Source organism: Emydura macquarii, unplaced genomic scaffold, assembly GCF_026122565.2.
Source record: "Emydura macquarii macquarii isolate MOO-44397 ecotype Brisbane River unplaced genomic scaffold, CSIRO-AGI_Emac_v2 contig_2897, whole genome shotgun sequence".
Taxonomy (NCBI): domain Eukaryota; kingdom Metazoa; phylum Chordata; order Testudines; family Chelidae; genus Emydura; species Emydura macquarii.
The window spans coordinates 59,959,302-59,983,467 of NW_027133034.1; the positions used below are offsets into that span (position 1 = coordinate 59,959,302).

Sequence of the window (24,166 nt, forward strand, 5' to 3'; positions counted from 1 at the left end):
TCACCACTAGCTCTAGGCGTTAAAAGGCGGTCCTCGCTAGGTTGAGGCTGGCCTGGACCTGGGATCGGGACCTGCCTTTGATTAGCCAGTCCTTCAGATATGGGTAGATTTACACACCCTGTCATCTGAGATGCAGTTACAAACACCATGCACTTCTTGAATACCCGTGGGACAGCAAATAGGTCAAATGGGAGGCCGTAAATTAGAAATGGGAATGACTTTTGTCCAGGTGCTGTTTTCTGCCTCTTTTGCATTGAGGCACAACATGGCAGCTCTGAGGCCGGTCTCAACACCGCCTCCATGAGAAGGGCTTTCAGGTGGATTCCCTTTCTTCGAGTCCTTGGCTTGAAGCCCTTGCAGATCTCACACTTGTCCTTTTGGTGTGACTTCCCCAAGCACTTCAGACAGCTCAATTGGGGGTCACTCAGGAGAAAGGGCTTCCTGCAAACTGTACAGGGCTTGAAGTCCAAAGAGTGGGGCATGTCCTACTCCCAAATCAAAGTCTCTAACAGGACTAATACTTAACACTAACTAACTACTAACAAAAGCACTTAACTAACAAAGAACTACTTAATTAACCTAATTACTAACTACAATAGAAGAGGGGGAACTGAAGGACTTGTGACTGCAAGCGAAGCAAGGTTCCAGCAACCATCAGTGGTGGAAAGAAGGAACTGAGGGGGTATAGAGCCAGCAGCACCTCATATACCACAGCATGTGCGCGGGGCTCCAGGAGGTGCTGGAGCCAACCCTACAGGTACTATTAAGGGAAAAAAATTCCAATAACCGTGCATAGAGGCGCACATACACCTAGAATGGAATCAACATGAGAAACACACCTTGTAACTGTTGTTCTTCGAGATAAGTAACATGAGCAAGCACTCGAAGAAGTGCCTTTTTCCCCAACTAACAACTTGTCCTCAGTAAATAGTGGTCGATATTCCCTCGCAGAACTCTAGCTCCAAAGAATAAACTGAAGTTGGACCAGGGTACAAAGTTAAGACCCACAGGTGGAATTCTAGATTGTAGAGTTCTTTCACGGAAATACAATTTACAAGAATGACCACAAATTCTTATTTTTGTTCTGGGAGTGCCAGCAATCTGGGAAACTGTGTTTTGTCTAGCAGTACCCAATACTGGTGGACTATCTGGAGAATGGCCATATACAACAAACATGAATAAAACAAAATTACTTAAATTAAGATAGGCAGTAAAATTTGCTAAAGAAAGAAAATACTCTTCTGCCATGCACTGCAATGGACATTGTGTTTTACCATATAACAGTATAGTGCCTAGCAAAACAGGGCCCTGGGCTTGGTTAAGTAGCAGAGTTAGGGGCTAAAATACATTTATATGAACTTGATTCTCTCTCATTGGAAAAAGCCATTAAAAAGTTAACAAATAAAGTTACTTATGCTTTGTAGAATTTCAACCAGTTTCTCTCTCTTGGAATATTGGGAAACTTGAAGAATGGTCTGCTGAACATCACTGCAAGCTCCACCCACTTGTCCAACAGCAACAAATAAATATTCAGGTTTTAAAAATTCTCCAGCCAGCCTTCAAAACAAAAGAACAAGGTTTACACATTATTGCAGTTATTTTTAAGCTACTTATCATTAGCACAATACAAAGCAGATAAGTAAGTTAAAGCGTTTTATTATATATGAATCCAATCACCACAACACAGCAAAATAATATACATTTAGACTTAAAAATTAGACCTTTCAGGCCAAATTATATCCTGGGATATGCAGTGTTCCCATTAATGTTAACAGGAATCCTGCACACACATTCCAGGGCAGAGTTTTTGCCCTCAGTTTTTAAAATAATCAACACATTCATCCTTAATAAAATAAGAAAAATTAGCAGTTAGTGCTCTGCACTCTCAAATTGCTTTACACAATTCCCAACATACCTGCAAGATGGGTATTTATCCCATTCTACAGAAGGGAAAGAGGATTAGAAGTCAAGATTCCTGAATCTCAGCAAACTCAGTTGTTTAGTAGTCCACCAGACCACACTGCCTCTGGCATAAGTCAGCACCTCCTTTGCTTACCTGCCAAGGGGACATTGACTTATGCTGCAAAAATTGAGGTTAACTCTTCTACATAGTGAATATATAAATCACACAAAATGAGTTCAAGTTGGGGTCTTTACTACAACAATAAACTTAATGTTCTATCAAGTTTGTTAAATATTAGAACTGCTGTAATAAACTGAGGTAAGTAAGAACTTCAAATATTTTTATTTGATTGACCAAATAAGCAAAGTTTGATCACAGATTTCAAAACACACATTCTCTCAATTAGATTTCCAGCTTCACGCAAATTGTCACACACCTTTGAATTTCTTCAGGGAAAGTGGCACTAAACATTAGTGTTTGACGCCTGTCTTTTGGTGGCATGCCTGGGCAAGAGATTAATTTCTTCATCTCTGGACCAAAACCCATATCGAGCATACGGTCGGCTTCGTCTAATACCAAATATCTCACTTTACGCAGTCCAATCTTCAGTGGATTTTTATTTAAGTACAATAAGAAAGAAAACAACTTTAAAAATATTTCAGTAAAGACACATTCAGAACAGAAAAAACTAAAAACAAGAAATTTTTCTATTTGCCAATGCCATTTTCTGTGACCATTTTATCAGTGATAATTGTAAGGTAAATCCTCTGCTGTCAGATAGCAGGTCAGTCACACTTAAAATGCTTCGTGTTCTCCCCAGAATCCTCTTACTCCTGTTCATTTCTGTCCAGTACATAACTTAAATATCTTAGTGCCAGAGGTGAAGTAAGCTATCTGTAAGGGCCCATGTACTGTACAAAGTATCAGGGAATTTCAGTACAATACCGTTTCCTAATCTAGTTCAACATAGTTAAAAATTTTCATCTAGATGGGACACATCCCCTTTGTCATTTGACCTCTGACATTTATTGGTGACAGGTCCTCAACACACCCTTTGTTCCTTGACATGTCACCTCAATAGAAGTCTGCATTAGTAACACCAAGGTCACAAAACAATTAGCAATTACAGACAAAGTTATTTTGGGATGGTTGTCACCAATGAGGAGTGAGATTCTGACCAGCAGTCTGAGGAAAACTGACAGTAAACCATCACCAGATTAAGTGGCAAGAAACATTCTGCAGGAGATGCAGAAATACATTAACCTGCCCGTGGGCCCATTTACTGAGCACTAACACCACACCACAGGTTACACGTTTTTCAGCCAAAATAATCAAAGTGCAAATAATATAATCTTTAGAGTCACAAACTTAAACTGATTAATGGAAAAAATAAATTAAAATGTTTGAAATAGCTTAATTCATTTAATATTAAGAAAATTGTTTCACAAAGAAAATAAGTGCTGTTAAATCTAATACTAAGGATTCGGCTACCAAAGACAGACTAAAGTCAGATGGAGATTTTCTTATCTACCCTAAGAAGAAATATCAATGGGGAGATCAGAGTTCATGTCCCTGCTGCAAAATTTTAATTTCCTGAAAATCAAAACAAAGGAGACTGAACCCATATGTAAACAAGATTTTGTCACGATCTTTCACTTCTATAATCCTTTTCTTCCCATGTAACTTTCCAAACACTTGCCTATCTTCCTGGCTGGTATTATGTCAGACTCAAGATCCTCAGGGCAAGAATACTGCCACAACTAGATGTCTAAAAGTGCCATGTACAACATTTATGGTGTTACAAAAGAGAGTCCAAATATAAATCCTGGTAAGTGCTCTAACTATGCATCTATTCACAAACATGTATTTTACACTGGCTAGTGTATTTTTTTTTTCCAAAATGCTACCTAGTTATGTCTGCACCATTACCTCCAAGCAGAATCACTGCAATCTAATTTGACAGTCAAATTCATACATTCTAAATCAATGGTTACTAGTCTGCAAACCTGTTTTCGCTTAGATCAAGTTAGACTGATTATCACTGACATAATAAAAATGGTGGAAGCTGTTTTCAAGGAATTCAAAGTAAATTATATTCTTAAATGTAACAGGAATAAAGAGCTTACCTTTTCTTTACCTATGATGTCCATAAGTCTTCCTGGGGTAGCACATAATATATTACAGCCTTGCATTATCTGACGAATTGAATGACCTGTTTGCGTACCGCCATATATCACAACTGGCCTTATGCAAGTTCTATTGAATTGGCAAGAAATTGTGATTATGTATGTACAAGTCAATTCCTAGTTACACACCTGAATTTGTACTCCTCCCCCACCCCAGGAATTACTGTACTGTTTAATAAGTAAAGCATTCAAAGCTTTTTCACAAAGCAAACTGCTGAAGTCCAGAACTTAAATAATGGGTGACTGGCTGATGTTGGAGGCAAGATTTTGTGTATTCATGATCTGAGAGAACAGGTAGTATTGCAAGCACTACCATTTAGTAATTCTGAACTCTCTGTTATTTGTTATTTAATCCTCCTTACAATTACTACAGAGTGAAGACTAGTAGCTACTATTTTTAGAATCCTGATGCCAGTCCTCTGTATTTTGTTTGAGGTATTTGTAAATTTAATATATTTCAGAATTAAAACATGACAGCTACAAAGTCACATTCAGAGTCAGAAAATGCCAAAGTTAATTAACTTGCCCCTTTGTGTACACACACACACACACACACACACACACACACACACACACACACACACACACACACACACACACACACACACACACACACACACACACACACACACGTCTTACATGGTTACATAATACTTTTTTCCTTAGGTCCTCTATCTCAAGCAGCAGTTAAAGCTGCAATTCAATATCCATTTGGTGCACTCTGGGCACTCAGCCCACTGAGGGATTGCAATTGCTCTCACTTACACCAGTGAAACTTGGGAATGAATCTGCTGACAGATTTACTCAGGGCCAACGTTATAGTAATTGCAAGTAAAGTTTGCCTACACATAAGACGTAGATCTCATTCATTATGGGTCCTTGCTTCATTTAATATACACCATCAATCTACAAGCTGAATGAGAATTTGACCCAGGACTCCTAAGTAACTTTGGGCTTAAGTCCCACTGAGTAAGTCACACAGGTGCTTTAAAAACTGTACTCCCTTTGAAAATCCCCCAGTATGCAATCATTACAACTATTGTAAAAAACAGTTACCTACCTTTCATAACTTATTCTTTGAGATGTAGTGCTCATGTCCATTCCAAGTAGGTGTGTGTAGGTTTTCCCACTAGTGATACCCGTCGGGTCGGTGCATGGCATTGTATATAGGGCCATGCCGACCTGCCGCCTCTCCAGTTCCTTCTTGCTGTATGGCTCTGAGAAGAGAGAGAGGTGGGTGGATCTTGGAATGGACATGAGCAACGCATCTCAAAGAACAACAGTTATGAAAGGTAGGTAACCATTCTCCTTCTTTGAGTGCTTACTCATGTCGATTCCAAGTAGGTGATCTCCTAGCTAACCATAAGAGGAGGGGTCGGAGCTCCTGAAATTGCTGACTGGAGCACTGCTCTGCCAAATGCTTGGTCATCTCTGGCATATTGAGTAATGGTATAACGTGATGTAAATGTGTGGATTGAAAACTACATCACAGCCCTGAAAATCTCCTGTGTGGGGATCTGTATGGGGCTCTAAGGAAGCCTGAGCGCTCGTAAGAGTGCACTGTCAAAGCCAGGCCTGGCACCTTGTAAGGTCCTGATACAAGAAGTAATCCATGACAAAAATCCTCTGGGATGACATCCGAAGACCTTTCATCCTGTTCGCTATGGCGATGAAGAGCTGATTCGATTTACAAAAAGATCTAATTGGTTCTATATAGAACACCAACACACGTCTGACATCCAGGGAGTGGAGACTGTGCTCCCCGCTGTTGGTGTGTGGCTTCAAAAAGAACACTAGTAAAAAGATTTCCTGACTTGTGTAGAAATGGGAAACCACCTCGGGGAGGAAAGCTGGGTGGTGACATAGCTGCAACTTATCCCTGTGGAAAAGTGTATATGTTGGATCTGAAGTCAAAGCCTTGGGTTCAGATACTCTCCTGACTGCGGTAATTGCGACAAGGAAAGCTACTTTCTACAAGAGGTATTAGAGTGAGCATGTTGCTAAGGGCTCAAATGGTGGTTCCATTAGTTTATTAAACACCAGATTAAGATCCCATGCAGGGACTGAGCGATGTACCAGGGGGTAAAGCCTGTCTAAGCTTTGAGGAAGTGGAACACCACAGGATTGGCAAATACCAAGCGACCTCCTTCCCCTGGGTGGAAAGCGAGATTGCTGCTAAGTGCACCTTTATGGATGATGCTGCTAGCCCTAGCTGCTTCAAATGCAGCAGGTAGTCCAAAGTAAGAGGCAGCAAAGCCTGCATTGCAGGAGTTCCCCTCTGTGTCAACCACATGGAGAATCTCTTCCATTTAGCTAAGTACATCACCCTGGTGGATGGCTTTCTACTACCAAGGAGGACCTTCTGTAATTGTTCCAAGCACGCCACCACCTCCCTAGGGTTTAACCACACAGCTTCCATGCCATGAGATGAAATGATCCTAGGTTGGGATGATGCAGATGTCCATGGTTCTGTGTGATCAAGTCCAGAACCAATGGTTATGCATAGCTGAAGCAGTGTTGTGTACTAGTGCTGTCTGGGCCAGGCTGAGGCTATGAGTATGATCAAGGCCATCTCTCCTGATCTTCAGGAGAACCTTGTGAATGAGAGGAAACAGTGGAGAAGCATAGCAGATGGTGAACCCAGGGAAGGAGGAATGCATCTACCAGTGATCCCGGACTGTGCTTCAGGTAGGAGCAAAATTGGTGACACTTTCTGTTGGACCACGTTGTGAACAGGTCTACTTGGGGAAAACCCCACCTTTGGAAAATGTCTCTCGCACTATCTTTGTGGAGAGACCATTCATGGGTGTTGAAGCAGCAACTGAGATGGTCCACCAGCTCATTCTGGGAGCCAGGCAGGTAAGATGCTTCCAGGTGTATGGAGTGGGCAATGCAGAAGTTCCATAGCTTGAGAGCTTCCTGGAACAGAGGAGAGGAGCATGCTCCCCCATCTGTTTATATAAAATGTTGCTGTGGTGTTGTCTGTCATTACTGACACTCCTCTTCCTTCCAGGTTAGATCCATAACCAACACCACAGACAGCTGTGATCTAGCAAATGGAACCCCTTGAGTTTGTCAAGGGTTGAGCCACCACTGGAGAGATTCCAAAACTTGAGGTAGAAGAGAGATCACCTTGTCCAGGCTGTCCCTGCTGGGCCTAAGCCATTGCTAGACACAATTGGAGAGGTCTGAATCACAGCCTCGCATGTTTGACTGCATGCAGGAGGCCATGTGACCTAGAAGCTTCTGGCAATTCCAAACTATCATGGTGGGAAAACACCTGACAATTCTTATTAAGGAGCAAACAGTCTGAAAGTGAGTCTCTGGTAGCAGTGCTCTAGCCTTTACTGAGTCCAGGACTGCTCCTATGAACTCTATTCTCTGTGTGGGAACTAATATTGATTAGTTTACATTCAACTGAAGACACAGACTGACAAAGGTCGACCGTATTAGAGCGACACGAACATCTACCTGTTCCCTGGAGCGGCCCCTGACCAGCCAATCGTCCATGTACATATCCACTTGAACACTGTCTTCTTAGGAAGGCAGCAACGACAGCCATACATTTGGTGAAAACTCTCGGGGAAATTGAGAGGCTGAAAGGAAGGACTGTGAATTGATTAATATGTCCTACCACAAACCTGAGGCACCTCCTTTGGGAAGGTATTATTGAAATATGAAAATATGCGTCTTTTAAGTCAAAGGAGGCATACCAGTCCCCTGGACCCAGAAGAAATAACAGGCTAAGGAGACCATGTGGAAATGTAATTCCTTTATGAATCTGTTGAGATTCTGCAGATCAAGGATGGACCTGAACCCTCCTTTTGCCTTCGGGATCAGGAAATATCTGGAGTAAGAACCCATTCCCCTTAGGTCCTGAGGGACCTCCTCTACTGCTCCGGCACATAGCAGTTGTTGCACCTCTTGTGTAAGTAGTTGCTCGTCAGAGGGGTCCCTGAAGAGGGATGGGGAAGGGGAGGGTGGAAGCATGGAGCAGAGCAAAACAGAGTATCCCATTTCTACCGCACGCAAAACCCATCTGTCCAATGTTATTCGAGCCCAAGCATGGTAAAAATGGGATAAACAGTTTAGGAAACAGGGATAAGGATCTGGTAACTGTCCTGGAGTGTCACCCTCAGGCACACCTTCAAATTTTGCTTTGGCCCTGGGGGCTGTTTGCCTGAGCCTCTGCCAGGTTTGGACAGTTGGAGCAGTCTACATCTGTTATTTCTACGCCTTTCTGGAAAAATCCTGCCCGGGTTGAGATGGGTAGACCCCTCTGACCGGACTGGGGCTTAAAATGCTTCCTCTGAGTGGAAGGCATGTGGAGCCCCAAGGATTTCAAAGTTGCTTTAGAGTCCTTGAGGCTGTCGAGCTTGGAGTCTGTTTGCTCTGAAAACAGCCCCATTCCTTCAAAGGGCAAGTCTTGAATAGTAGACTGAACCTCTGGCAGAAGGCCTGACACCTGCAGCCAGGAGCTTCTTGTCATAGCAACTCCTGAAGCCATAGTCCTTGTTGCTGAGTCTGCTGCATCCAATGCAGCCTGTAGCAATGTCCTGGCTACTGCTTTGCCCTCTTCCACCATGGCCCCAAACTCAGTCTTCGAGTCAAAACTAGATCTTTAAACTTCATCATTGCTTCCTATGAATTATGAACTCTTTTGACTAAGGCATTGGGCCCTGCCTCTCCTTCCCATTAGCTGTGGATACCACAAGCGAACCAGGTTGCGCATGAGTAAAAAGGTACTCAAACCCTTGGATGGAGCAAAATACTCTCTCTCTGTCCCCTTGGCTGAAGGCCGCTGGGTGGAAAGACAGAGGCTGGAATTTGCCATAGTGTCTTTGTTGTGGTCTGGACCGTTTTGATCAGAGACAAAGCCACCTTTGAACGGCTCTCCAGTGTCAGAATATTTACCATTGGGTCCACTGACTCCTGGACCTCCTCTGCTTGCAGGCCTAAGTTCTGGGCCACCCTTCTCAGAAGAACTTGGTGAGCTCCACTGTCCATGGGGATGTGGGTAGCCAATGTTTCCGCTACTGCTTCATCTGGAGAAGAAGACAAGGCCTTGGGCATAATGTTGGCCTCCTGGCTCTTCTGGCCATTAGGGTCCTCCCTGTCCAGAATCTCTTTACTGGCATGGGGACCCACCTCGGTGCCAGGGTCCTCCTCCGCACCGTGCCCCACGCTGGCTGCTGCCAACGGCTCTGTCTCCCTGCGCACGCCAACATCAGTGCAGCATGGCAGGGCACTATGCTCCGGGGTGCAGGCCGCATGGCTCTACAAAGCAAAGCAATCTAGTAGGGACCTCTGGATTGTGACCCTTAGGCCTGATGGTATGCCCATGGGGTCCAAAAGGGCCATTGCTGGGGCATCTGCCACTGCATAGGCCACGGTCCCCTGGGGGGCACCTGTCACCTTTCCTCTCTAGAGAGACACCTTCTCGACCTGCACCTGGCTCCACTTAGAGGTATAGGACTCTACCTCCAAGTCCAATGATCAGAACTCTGACTGTGGAGACCATGGTGGCGCCGAGCTAGGTGGAAGCACAGATTGGTGCAGGCTTGCCTTTAGGAGGTCTTAGGTCTAGTGCCCTCTCCACTGAGATGGGGGACTGCTGAGCCGTCACGGCTATCAGGTCCCTTGCCACCTCGAATGTGTCTGGCATGGAAGGGAGGTCCAACTCTTCCACCTCACTCTCTTTAGCCGGAGATTTCATCCACATCAGACTTGCAGGTGCCCTCTGCAGACTGAAGTTGACAGCCCCGTAGACTCCAGCTCTGGGTGTATCTGTGGGCATGATGAACCAGCATCCTTTCCCATAGATCACACCGTAGGCATGCGTCCTCTATCAGACCTCTGCTTTTTGTAAGCATCGGCAAATGAGAACAGTGCCATACTGATTTTGGTGCTGGAAAGTGTTGGTGACGGGAATCCCTCAGCACCAAGCTCTTCTTCAGTGCCGTTGGGTCTCGGACGGATACCGGATGCCCTGGTATCCCGGAAAGGGGAGTGCAAAAGGGGAAACATCCCGTAACCAACCCTTATCTATAAAAACTGCTTTAACTAGAAACCACTAATTCTAACTATTTACAGGAACCGCAGAAATGACACAGGGAGAATGCTTGCAGAAGCAAGATGACTGAAGCTCCAATGACCATCATGGGCGGTAAGAAGGAACTGGAGAAGCGGCGAGTCAGCAGGACCTTAGATACAACGTCATGGAGGGGCCACTCCAGGGTGTGCCTGCACCAACCCGACAGGTACCGCTAGGGGAAAAACCTTCCGACAGCTGTGCATGCGGCACGCACACACCTACTTGGAATCAACATGAGCAAGCACTTGAAGAACAAATACACACAAAGGACAGATTTAATGCTGTGCAAGCAATTTTACCTGAGGCACATCTTGACTGTCCAAATTTAATGTTTTGTTTTGTTTAAGAAAGGACACGATAGAAACAAATTCTATAATATGGAACTTTAAAGCTACTGCACTTGAATGTGCTGTTTTGTACAAGATGCTCCTTTAACAAAGCAAAGGCAGTAAGCGCTTTATGCATCAAATGAGAAATTTGTTTAAAAAATTAGTATCTAAAATTCTATTTAACTGTTATGCACACATATGTAGTGCCATTAGAACTTTGGAAGATTACAAAATTAGGGTGCACATTGTTCCAGCTATTTCCATCTGCCAAGCGATGGGCAGAGATTTTTACTAAATCAATAAAACCAAAATAAATAAAAAAACCCTTATCCAACTTTCCTTTGAGGTAACTTAACTGTTGAGAGGTTGGGATTTTTTTTTTTTTTTTTTTTTTTTTTTTAAAGTAATGGCAAAGGATTCATACACAAAAAAAGCGAAGCATTTTTGCTCAGACTTTCAATAAGTTCTCCTTGAACCTTAATTTGGAGTTGATTAGAAACACTCCACTGTAGCTACTTTATTTTTATTGTCAAGATTAGTGAATGCCAAAAAAATGATATATAAAATTATATTGTATAAATTATGAAAGCAAACTAGATGAAGTAACTTAATTTTATTAACAAAGAAATTGGAATTTATTTCATATGAAGTCTTTGTGCTTCTATAAATATTTGTCACAAATCACCTTACAAACTCCTTTTGTCCATTTTCACTTCTTATCCATATATTAAAATGTCAGCTAGACTACAGAAACAAGTCTTTTTATGATCTAAAATCAATTCCTTGCTAAACTGGACGTAGACAAACTGAATTGGATGAAAAGTGTTTTTGAAGGCAATGCCTTAGTAGCAATTCTTTGATTTTACCGTCATTAAATTAAGCATCATACTTTTGCAATGTAGCCTGATATTGTTCAAAAAGCTTACCCATATGCAAACTTTCTTGCTTCCAGAAAGATCTGGTTTATCAGTTCTCTAGTTGGGGCTACAATAATACATTCCGGTTCTTGCAGCTCTCTGAAATGACTGGCAGTTACTCCATCTTTCATCATATGAGCCAGAATTGGCAAAAGAAAAGCTGCCTGAAGAGCAAACACAAATGTATGTTTCAATAATGTGAGCAATTTGTGAAGCTATAAAGTTAAAAGAAATAACGTCACCCTTCAAATAAAGTTATAAAAAACATATCAAGTTCTACAGAAATTCAGAGACAGCAAAAGAATTAACTGAGCATGTTGCAAAAAAGTTCACAGAAAAATATTCAATTCAATTTTCTTTTGCTCTTCAACAAATAGGCACAGACCTTGTGAAATCTTTAGGTAAAAAATACTGCATTATACTGTGTGCACTATGTACTGTGGAGTAAAAAATTTGAAGGTTTGATTCAGCTGATTCTAAGCAACAAAACACTGACATCTTAGCAAGAGAAGAAATTGTCTTGTGAAAAATGTAAGCAATTTAAATAGGAGTTTCATCCTATAACAGGGTAAGAAACCGAAAATAGCTACAAATCACAAAAACAAATGCTGCAACAAATACAATAAAATACTGAACCAATGTACTGTATGTATTTCCAATGTATGTGAAGAAATACATACACGTGTATGTACTGTATGTGAAGAAAAACATGCCCAATATCATAATAATCTTACTTTATAAGGCATATTTTGTATCATTTGAAAACGAAACTCATTAATATTTTTGCATTAGGTATGTATGCAATGGGTATTATGACTTATGGTCATATGGTGGAATGATAACTAAAATGTGTTCAAAGCCTGGCATGTCAGAGAAGTTGCTAAACAGGCCTGCACATACAAAGGAACGTATATTTGTCTCTGACCAGCCCAACTTTCAGCCAAAGACAACGAATGTCCCTATTTACATATAAGCAGAAACAAAGTAATCAAGATAGCATGGGGAAGAGATGGCAGGAAACAACAATTTGTGTTTCAGCAAACAACTGAGAGAAGCAGCACTGAGTTTCCTTCAGCATTAGATTCCATTTCGCCTTCCTCACAGCTTAAATAAACTGTACTTTGAGGGGTAACTCTCAGAAGAATCCATTTCAAAGGTTAACTGGTCTATAAAGACAGGTGATCTGAACCTCAACTGATAAGCAACTGAATCAACTTACTATATACAGTATTACTATAACAGTGTACAGAGAGGTCTTTTCTGAAAGACTGGTGGGTCATTCTGAAATGTATGTAATAATACTATGTACAGAATTATGGATACCTATTGATATTCGGCTGTACAGTCTGCCCATTCAGGAGCGAATGTCACAGCTACCTACCTATCTCCCATGTAAATTAAGCATGGTGGAATCAAACAACAGATGACCCTTTTACACAAGAGGGTAGGAAGAAGCCCACAGGAAGAGAAAAACAGGATGAGGTCAGCTTCCTGGTGGACACAGAAAACTGAGCACACAGGAGGGCTTCCTGCCACCTGAAGCAAGGTCACTGAACTTTGAGACACATAAGCAAGGACAGAAAGACCTTTTAGGCACCCATCATTAAACAGACACAAAAGAGGCCAGCTGAGAAAGAGGTGTCCTTCAAACAAGAGGAGTTTGAAGTCTCTGGACTGAATACAGGTGAGAAACATGTTTAGGCAAAGATCTTTCACTTAAGACGACAAGGGAAACCAGTAGCGTGTACTTCTGTTGAAGGACCTGACTGAGCAGAAAGTCAGCTATGGCTGGGAAAAAGAATAACTGGTGAGAGAAACCATCTTGAACAATGCTTGTATCTTGCTAAGTTAAGTTTTAGACTTTTAGAAGTGTATTTTGTTTTGTAGCTCTTGCAATCTTCATTCCTTATACTTGAAATCACTTAATCCTATGTATATTTTGTTAATACATTTATTACATTTTCCCCATATATCAATTCAGTGCTGTATTTAAAAGGATGAGTGTATTTACCCCTAGTTAAGTTAATATGATTCGTTTGTTCCTTTAAAGATACAAAAAACACAATCACAGCTCATTATGTCGCTGAGCTGTCCAGGGAAGGCTGGACACTTCAGGGCACAGAGATTTGGGGAAATTCAGGACTGGGAGTGTGTTGGGGTCATTTTTCTATTTGAAACCAAGGCTAGTAGAAGCCAGGGTGGGATTGTGGGGCTATACACAGGAGGCTGGGGTCAAAGCTGCTGAACCAGGGTTGTCTAGCACAGACATTCAAGGTGTAACCTCCACGCTGGTAGGCTGATTGTGAGCAGCCAGGTTGGGAGCTACAGCAGTAAAACAGAGACACATCCAGGGTTACAGGGCAGGCAGTGGTCTGGTCTGTATTTGCACCATTGAATTGATGCCCATGACACAAGTTTCATCCTATATCAGTCAGGGTACTCAAGACAGCTACAAAATCACAAACAAATGCTGCTACAAATACAAGGTACTGAACCAACATACTGTACCTTAATTTCAGGTAAGAAGAAAAGTATACCCAAAATAGTGCCTATAGATTTGGCAGAATATTTTTACTAGGGCTATGCAGTAAATCACCAAACTTTGAACAATTTTTTCTAAAATTATGATTGGTGCAGAAAGTAGGAATTTCTCATTGTTACAAATAAGTTGTTAATAAACTGCATAAAAACTGAGCACAGAATTCCACAGTTTTCAGGCACTTGCCATAAAGCCTATAAAAACCTCCACAACTTCAGAAAGAAGATAATCATTACACTTGCCAGTAAGAAAACTCAGGCCCAATAACTGTTTATATTTTAAAATGTTTAGCTATACAGACCTATTAATTCAATTTTTTTTATTAAATTTAAGAGCTATTGCTATGCCAACACGACCCACTGAAATATACTTTCGTAAAATCTGATTTCAGTTTAAAAGAAATCTGTAGATTTAGTATGTAATTCATATTTGTAGAACAAGTAATACATAGTTGTACTGCATTTATTTAACTAAAATTAATGTATAGCTCCTACAGTAGAATGAATGTTAGCTCCTTTAAACTATCAAATAAATGCTATTTATCACCTTGGACTTCCTAATGAACACATCTGTGCAATTCTTATGTCACCCCCAAAAATATGGTCTGGGTATTCACATGAACATTTGTAGAAGACTTACCGTTTTTCCAGATCCTGTCTGGGCACATGCCATTAAATCCCTTCCTGCAAGTATAATAGGAATGCTATACTTCTGCACCGGTGTAAGTTTCAAATATCCAGCTTTAGCAATGTTCTTGTTTAATGTTTGACAAAGATTTGCTTCTTCAAAAGTCTAGAAAAGAGAAAGTCTATACTGTATATGACCACATTACAATGATTCAAATTCAGAAGTTGAGAAATACTGGTAGTAAGTGGTCTAACTACTTCAAACACCAGATGTACCACTTAGTTCCTCCGAATTCAGGACTTAATGTCTATAGGTACGTGAGAGTGTCCCATTACCTACCACAATATCCTGCAACTGCTTCCAACCACAATATCCTGCAACTGCTGCAGTAACTATTCCTCCATATAAATGCCATTCAGAAAAAGTTAAAAGGATTGCCAGAGTGGCATGAAGAGTTTCAATGGCTGAACAGGCAGGGATTTCAGGACAAGATTCAGGTGCCATTTTGGTTATCTAAATAGGTGGAAGCTCAACTGCTGTATCTGGCTTCAGAAATATACAGACAGATCTGAAAAGCAATTTTGTTGGACTGCAGCATTGTACTAATTGAAAAATTTCCCATAGTAAACATATCACTGCCCCAAGTCCTAATTAATTTATGCTGATTCTGCCTTTTGAATCTGATCAACATCCCCCAAATTGAGGAGTTGCTCAATTGCTCCAGAGTCCCTCAGACTAGCTTATTTAGTGGCAACACTAGAGAGCTTCAAAGTAGCTTCTAGGACACAATATGTGAGCATAGAAATTACCATATTGGATTAGTCCAAGGTCCATCCTGTCACCAACAGTGGCTAGCAAAAATGTTTTAGAAGAGGTGCAAGAAACTCTTAAAACAATTTGTTATGGGATAACTTGGCTCCAGGAAAAAATCCGATCCCACCCACCCCCAATAGTCAGAAGGCGGCTTAAAACCTGAAGCATGAGGGTTTATATTCATGCCAAAGCTTATTTAATATTTACAATAACTCTGGGTTATTCTGGTTATCCCTATCAATGTCCAATCCCTTTCTGAACCCTGCTAAGCTTTTGAAGCTCTGGGCCTCTGTATCATCTTGTGAAAAGAGTAGATCTGGTGTCTTAGGTGGTCTAGAACTTTGTCTGTTCTAAATCTAAACAGCTCCTCACCATCAAATGAAAAGTCTTTTACCTGGATTCTTGTTTCCAGAGAAGTCCTGACAAACAAAGCCACAAGTGGTACTTCAAATTAATCACAGCTGCTACAGTTCTAGATGCCTCAATCAGAAGCACTGAATGACACTCAAGGCAGCCTTAGCGACTGACTGACCTTCAGAAATAAAGGTTTTGGCTAGTCTTGTATTGTCTTTCAGCAGTGACTGGGCAAACAATGCTATTTTCTTGCAGAGGTAATACTGGTAAATGCATATAATCACCTGACAGTTCACCACTCTAATGCCCAGAATGACAGAGGAGAACACATTTCTGCCTAAGCTTATCTTCTCTATTAAAGGAGTAGAGTGGATTTGACCCACTTAAGCTCTTTGAACTGCAGTCACATTACTACCAATGAGGCAAGAGGCAACTAATACAATGGTAGTAATGAGTAAGTGACTAACTACCCAAACATCTGTTGGAAAAAATAATACAGCAAAACACAAAGTTTCCAATAATTTATTTGAATGTATTGGGGACAATTTTTTGTTTCAAAAAGTGGAGGAAGTAAAGAGGGTGAGAGCCATTTTAAACTTGATTCTGACCAACAGGGAGGAATTGGTTGTGAATTTAAAGGTGGAAGGCAATCTGGATGAAATGACCATGGAATGACAGATTTCAGGATTCTAAGGAAAGGAAGGAGTAAGAGAAGCATAGTAAGGACAATGGACTTCAAAAAAAGATGATTAACAAACTCAGAGAGCTAGTAAATACAGTCCTATGGGAAGAAAATCTAAGGAATAAGGGAGCTCAGGAGAGCTGGCAGTTTCTCAAAGACACAATAGTAAAGGTACAACTGCGAATGTGAAGGAAAGACCAGAACAATAAGAGGCCAATATGGTCCCATCGGGGCTCTTTAATAACATGAAAATCAAAACAGAATCCAACAAAATGTGGAACCATGGACAAATTGTTAAGCAGAAATACAGAAGAATAGCACAAGTATGCAGGGACAAAATCAGAAAGACCAAGGCACAAAATGAGTTAATACCTAGCACAGGACATAAGGCACTAAGAGGACATTCCTTAAACATATTAGGAGCAGAAGCAAGATAACAGAAAGTGTAAGTCCTCTACATAACAGGGAAAAGAGCTCATAACAGATCACATCATGAAGGCTGAGGTGTTCAATGACTATTTTGCGTCAGTTTTCACTAAAAAGGGTAATGGTGACCAGACACTCAACACGTTAACAAATGGGAAGGGACACAAGCCAAAATAGAGAAAGAATATTTAGATAATTTAGATGAAATTCATCTAGGGTGATTAAGGAACTAGCTGAAGCAATCTCAGAACCGTTACCAATTACCTTCAAGAACATATAAAAAGGCCTCAAGTGAATGTAAAGAGGTCTTGAAACCTTTTCACTTTGAATAAGGGGTTGCCAACTTGGAAAAAGGTGAAAAATGCTGCTATACAGGAAAGTACACACTTATATTTTGACATTTTGTTTACGCTCTAGGAATAGGATTACCCTGCAAGTTTTAGATGGCTTATTACAGCTGGCTGAAAATACCTAGTTAAATCTAGTACCTAGACTGGCAATTTTTATAACTTGTCTGCTGTCTTAGACTCATGGAAATGTAGGGCTGGACGAGACATTGAGAGGTAGGACCAAGTAAATAGAGACCATCCCTGACAGGTATTTGTTTAATCTGTTCTTAAAAATCTCCAATGATGGGAATTCCACAACCTCCTTTGGAAGCCTATTCCATAGCTTACTTACCTTTAGGTTAGCTATTAAGAAAAAACTAATTATCTCTCTTCTTTGCTGCAGAATAAGCCCAATATTACTTATCCTACCTTTAAGGGTCACGAAGCACAATTGATCACAGTTTTCTCTGTAACAGGCCTTAACATGTTTGAACACTTATCAAGTAAACGTACCCAATTTTTTAAATCTTTCCTCATGGGTCAGGTTTTCAAAATCTTTTGTCATTTTTGTTGCTGTCTGGACTCTCTTCAGTTTGTCCACGTTTCCTAAAGTGTGGCACCCAGAATTAGACAAAGCTGAAGCTTCACAAGTGCCGAGTAGAGCAGGACAATTACCTCCCATGTCTTATGTACAACACTCCTCTTAAGACATCACAGAATATTAGCCTTTCCCCCAACTGCATCAAATTGTTGACTCGTGTTCAATTTGTGATCCACTGTAACCAGCAAAATCCCTTCCCCATTTTGTATTTCTGCATTTGATTTTTCCTTCCTAAGTGAAGTACTTGGCACTTACCTTTATTGAATTTCATCTTGTTGATTTCAGACCAATTGTCTAATTAGTTCAGGTTGTTTTGAATTCTGTTCCTGTCTTCCAAAATGCTTGCAATGCCTTCCAGCATAGTGTCATCTGCATATTTTATAAGCGTACTCTCCACTCCATTATCCAAATTAATGAAAATATTAATAGTATCGCAATGCCACTAGATTACACCGTCCCCGTTTGACAGTGAGCCACTGCTAACTGCACTTTAAGGATGGCCTTTCAAGTATTTTTGCCCCACCTTAAAATAATTTCATCAAGACCATATTTCCCTAGTTTGCTTATGAGGATGTGGGATTGCATCAGAAGTTGACAGAATACTTTACCGTGAACGGTAAGTGTGTGCAGAGAGTCGCAGAAGTGAGATCTGATTCTGTCTTCAATTGTAACAAAGTTTTCAGTGCTTCACAACCCCTAACTGTCTTCTGTGACACACACCCCCCTGGTGGAAACAAACCAGCAGTTAAGGACTGAAGGGATGTTTAAGGTGGTAGCCTTCCCTTGTATGCGTTTGTGAAATTGGAGCATATCCTCTAAAGGAAAGAATGATGTATCCACTTGATCATCTGGCAAGGATTGGACATCTGGATACATATCCATGTCCACAGGTTCAACAGGCTCTCTAGTTCTTCAGATAGCATGACTGAGACAAGTAAATGACACTGTTCTCTCAATATTGGTGAGAGTGATGGATCCAGGTCAGACAGTTCTGGTGCAGGACATTTCTCAAATTCTTTGGGAGAGGGCTCCTATGGCTGGGTGCTGGCGGAGCACAGAGTGAAGTCAGCTTCCTGCCACTAGAGCCCTAACTAAATGGGGAATGAAGCCAGCTGAGTGAGCCTGCAGGGACTGGGCTAATGATGAGCAGCTGGGAGCCTCATGAGATAGCCCTATAAAAGGCTCGCAGGAAGGAGCTCAGGGGCTGACCAGAGGCTCACTGAAGGGAGGAAGTAGGAGCAGTAGCGAGAAGGGGCGAGAGGTCAGCCTGAAAAGGAGAAACCTCAGTTGGAGGTGAGCTACCCGGATCTGGTGGCTGAGACTGAGTGGCTCCAGGCCAGAAACTGTACCTGTAAACATGGTAGAAAGCCTGTCAATAAAGAGCACTAGTGGGAGCACAAAGCTGCATCTGCGTGTGGTTTATGGGAGAAGAAGTCCAGAGCAGGAAGGAGGAAGCACAAACCCTTTACAGCTCCTATTGAGGCTGCCTTTCTTTGGCTCTTTTAAATTCAGGGTAATACCAAGGGGAAGGTCCATATGGCTATATGACCCATGGTGATACCTTCCGGAATGCCAATACGCAGTAGGGAATTCCCTATTATAATTTCTGCATGAGGGAAAATTTCATTGTCTGAAAGGTTGGAACTGAATCTGAACAACACAGCAAATTCCTTGATCCATTCCTTACAGGGGAAGCACAAAGAAAGATACCAGGCCAATTATAGCCTGATTCTAGATCTGAGTAAGTTTACAAGGATGACAACAATGGCTTGGTTAAGCAAAATGTCCGAAGGGATGAGATTCCCCTGAGGAGTCGGTAGAGGTCCTGTGGGAAGTTTAGGTATCTCCAGGGAGGTTTGCATAGCTAGGGAAACAGATTTAATCTTGTACTTTTTTTCTTTCCAAGCAAAGGCGAAACTGTCCTCACTGCCTTACTCTTCTTACATTATTCTCTGTGCTTAAAGATAAAAGTATCTAGAGTTGAATGGGAACTGCTCTGATCCAAAAGGCAAAAGCAAATGAAGGTACAACTTAAGACATTTAGCCCTAGCCATAGTTATACAGAGAGCAAAGCCATCTGAGCTGGTGAGATAGCAAAATCAAGAGCAACTTGACAAACTTGAGAAACCTGAAACTAGCTTAGATGCTATAAAAGACACTTGAAGTGTTAAGTCATTATTATGAAACCCCTGTAGCAATGGGAGAGCAATCCTAGGCTAAGAGGGACAAATTCCGGCCTATAGGAACATGATGTGGGGAAAAAAGTCACATACCAAGAGATGATGCACGTCCAGCCACAGGCACATGGTGTAATAAATGTATGAAATATGGACATTTTGCAGCTGCTTACCACACAGGCAGTCAAGGAGTTGACTCATTACAGACAATCAAGAATAATTTTTTCTGGTTGTGATTATACAGAGCTTGTCTGGAGAGAGAAACTGAATATGCATGGCAAAACTATTGACTTTAAAATTGACTCAGGAGTCAATACAACCATCATCTTAGAAGGGACTTACAACCATCTTAACCCCTGCCAGAGCTGAAGTCACCTGACACAGCTGTGACTAATCCTGGAAGTATTCTGAACTGCATGGGCCAGTTTACCACAGAGACAATTTACAAAGACAAAAGCTATGCATTCAAAGTGTATGTGATCAAAAGACCACAGACCAACAGCCTCCCCAGCCACAGTGTGGCAGGCATGATGGGCCGAGTGAGAAAGGTGGAAGAACTCAATGGAATGTAGGTGGTATTGGATTTTTGAAAGAAGATCCACTACAAGTAACCTTAAAAGACAATGATGAACAATACAGTGCACACACACCATAGGATTCCTATCCTGTTACTTCATAAAGTGGAAACTGAGTTAAAGAGAATAGAGATGATTGGCATAATCAACAAAAATCTCTGAGCCACTAGCATGGTGTGCCCCAATGGTACCAGTTATACAGAAAAATGGAAAGATACAAATTGTGTGGATCTTAAGACTTAATGAAGCAGTTGAGAGAGAAAAATATACGCTCCTAACACTGGATGACTTCCTCCCCAAAGTAAAAGTAGCCACGGTATTCTTCAAACTGGATGCCTCAAGTGGATTCTGACAAATTAGTTTAGATAAGACTTAGAGAAGAGTACTAAACTGAGTACATGCATCACACACCCTTTGGGAGAGTTTGCTTTTGAAAATTACCTTTTGGGAATACCAGTGCACCTGAAATTTTCCAAAGAAAGATGGCAGAACTGTTAATGAATACAAATGGAGTTGTACTTTTCATGGACAATATTTTGATATATGGATCAACAAAACCCTAAATGAAGTCTTAAGCCTAATCAGTCAATCTGGGCTGAAGTTAAACAAGGAAAAATGCATTTTCTGCCTACCCAAAAATCAAGTTTTTGGGAAAGAAACCAAGATGCAATCAGTCCTAGCCCTGACAAAATAAAAGCAATTCAAGAATTGAATGCACCAACTAATGTACCAGAACTGAGATATATGCTTGGGATGGTAAATTACTTTGGCTGACACCTACAAGACCTTTTAACCATGACAACACCACTCAACAAATTATTAAAGTGAACACATCTTGGCTATGGGGACAAATCAAGAAATGGCTTTCAAAAAGGTAAAAAATGATATCAGCTCCAGTTCTCAAGCACTACGATGTGAATAAACCCACAGCAGTCAGTGCAGATGCAAGCAGCTATGGCTTAGGTGTTGTATTGTTGCAACAACATGGCTCTGAGTGGAAGTCAGTTGCATTTTGCACTCTCACACAGATGCAAAAAACCAACATGCACAGATTGAAAATGAGTGCCTGGAAAGCAAATGGGTGAGACTTTTTACAGGTCTCCCATGCCAATACATGGCATGCAAAGCCCGTAAATGATAAGACAACCTTTTATGTGGACTAGATGTGTTTACACTAACAGATCATAAACCACTTGCATAAACTGCCCTATCAACAGAAAAGCACTGCTGAGGTGCCAATGTCCCCTGCTAAGGTTAATTCAGTTTAACCCAATTACTAAATATATTCCTGCGAAACATCTAGTAATAGCAGACACTCAGCCACGGAGCCAAGCATCGCACTCAACTACCTGTGAGCTTGAAGATGATGTAGAGGTGTGCATGTATGCTATGGAGACAGACAAGAGTCCAAAAAACCTACTCCAGCTAAAAAAAGCAATCTCAACAGACTTGCAACTTCAGGAAGTTTCACTGGGGTGGCTAGCCCAACCACTGAAGGACACTAAGGAAGTGAAAAGGGACTACTTTGCAGACAATTGAGTGAGTCAAAAGTACTCATGAGTAAAGGCAATTGCATCATAATTACGAACCAAATGAGAGGAAAATCCAAAATTTCACCTACAAAGGGCATCAAGGATTAACTAAATGTCATGAACGCATCAACCAGTTAGCGCAGTGGCCAAACATCAGCAAATATATAAAAAATAAAATATCTGCATGTGAACATTGCAGAACTAACAGACCAACACAACTCAAAGAACTACTAGTAACATTTATCAGACAGGACTCCGAGACTAGCTACAGATTTATGTGAATTTAGAGGATATCATTACCTGGTTATTGTGAACTATTTTTCCTAGCATATAGAAATAATGTAGTCGTAAGACAATGTCACAGTGCTATCAAGAAACTGAAATGCACTTTTGCTCAGTATTCCAGAACAACTAGCAATGGAGAATGGACCACAATTCACTGCAGCAGAATTTAAGTCATTCCAAACAAAATATGATTTTGACCATATTACTAACAACCCACATTACCCACAAGCAAATGGCGAGGCTGAGAGAGCTGTACAGACAGCCAAGAAAATCCTAGAGCAGGAAGATCCATTCCTTGCTCTTCTAAGTTACAGATCAACAAAAGCAGCTACTGGACACAGTCCAGCACAACTCCTGATGGAAAAACAACTCAGAACTACTGTCTCAACTTTGGGGGCAAAAAATCCATCTCCAAAGTGGCCAGACATGAAGAAAGTGGCCAACTCAGATAAAAGGCTAAAAGAGCTTATGAACACTTTCACGACAGTGCTTCCAAACTCAGAGCTTCCAAACTGTGTCCAATTGGATGGAGAGAAAGGATGGAAGCTCCGGCTCTCAAAGAAAAAATTCAGCTCCTACATCATGTGTGATTGAGACTGACAAAGAATTCAGCAGAAACCATCAACATCTAGTTTGTTCCTCAGAAAGACCAACCAACAAAGCAAACTCTACAGATAGCAGATGCAGAAAAAGATGACGACTCAAGGATTCCAAGCCAACCATGGTCAATCACTGCAACTAATGGACAGTCCAATGACCAAATTGTTACACGTTCGAGTCATGTAATTAGGAAACCAGTTCAATTCAGACACATCTGACCAACTGAACTATATAGAACTTCAAAGATAGTGGGATAATGTAAATATTTTAAATGATAAGAATGTAGAACTTAAAAGGGGAGATATAACGGAATGCTAAACTGTATTATATTGTTCAGCCAATAGGTGGTGATGGGGGTAAAATACCTTTTATAGCTAACTTCAGCAATAGCTAGCAGATCACTGAATGATCTTACCATGAACAAATCTGGACAAACATGAACAAATATGTATAACCAAGCTCTGTAGCCATTCCATATCCGGTATAGAAGTACGTCAGGAAAATTATTACTGCATGTCCTACATGAAGAATTAGGGAGAGAGTGAAGAGAGCTTGGGAAAAGTTCCATGAGAGGCTTTTTCTCTTTTGGAGGCATTCTTCCAGCAGATGCATCCTTATAAAGGGAGAGGTTTCCTTGTTCAACTGGATTCTGACCTACCTAATAACTACAGGGGAAGAAACAAGACAATCTTGATTAAGAAGAATGCAGAATCAACTAGTCACACTGAAAACAATTTTAAGTTTAAATAAATTTGGCATCTGATTCTTTTGCTGGCATTGCCACCATTAATAAGTTTAAATTTGTGACATGTTAGTGTGGGAGCTCTATTTAAGTCGTCGTCAGTCCTCGAATCGAGGGATTGCTATCTCTACCACAGAGTTACATATGTACTCCTGAGTCATCTCAGGGCCCAATTCTGGAACCACAGATCCACGTGCAACAGCTACAGACATTTTCTAGCTCATCAGCTGCCAGCTGGTAGCAAGTTTTGTTTTGTTTTTTCTTCCTTCCATTCTCTCTTTTGAGCTTCGAGGGCAAGACACTTCTCCTTGAAGCGGGTCACTGCCTGATGGAGGATATGGCACCATTGATGGTCGGTTGCTGGCTTGCTCCTCCTAACTTATGACGTCCATATTAGTTTTCTTAAGATATTGTTTCAGTGTATCTTTATAGCGTTTCCTCTCACCCACACAAGA

At 41.2% G+C, this 24,166-nt stretch overlaps 1 protein-coding gene across 2 annotated transcripts in view; it reads right to left on the reverse strand.

The window, feature by feature from the left end:
• Positions 1–24,166, reverse strand: part of DDX4 (DEAD-box helicase 4) — a 101,978-nt gene that overhangs the window by 17,227 nt on the left and 60,585 nt on the right. For both annotated transcript variants that reach the window (XM_067568845.1, XM_067568846.1), the window contains exons 12-16: positions 14,608–14,760; positions 11,439–11,593; positions 4,030–4,159; positions 2,340–2,506; positions 1,412–1,557 (exon numbers count right to left, since the gene is read on the reverse strand). In XM_067568845.1, coding sequence (XP_067424946.1) covers positions 1,412–1,557; positions 2,340–2,506; positions 4,030–4,159; positions 11,439–11,593; positions 14,608–14,760 — 751 coding nt within the window. The remainder of the gene's footprint in view (positions 1–1,411; positions 1,558–2,339; positions 2,507–4,029; positions 4,160–11,438; positions 11,594–14,607; positions 14,761–24,166) is intronic.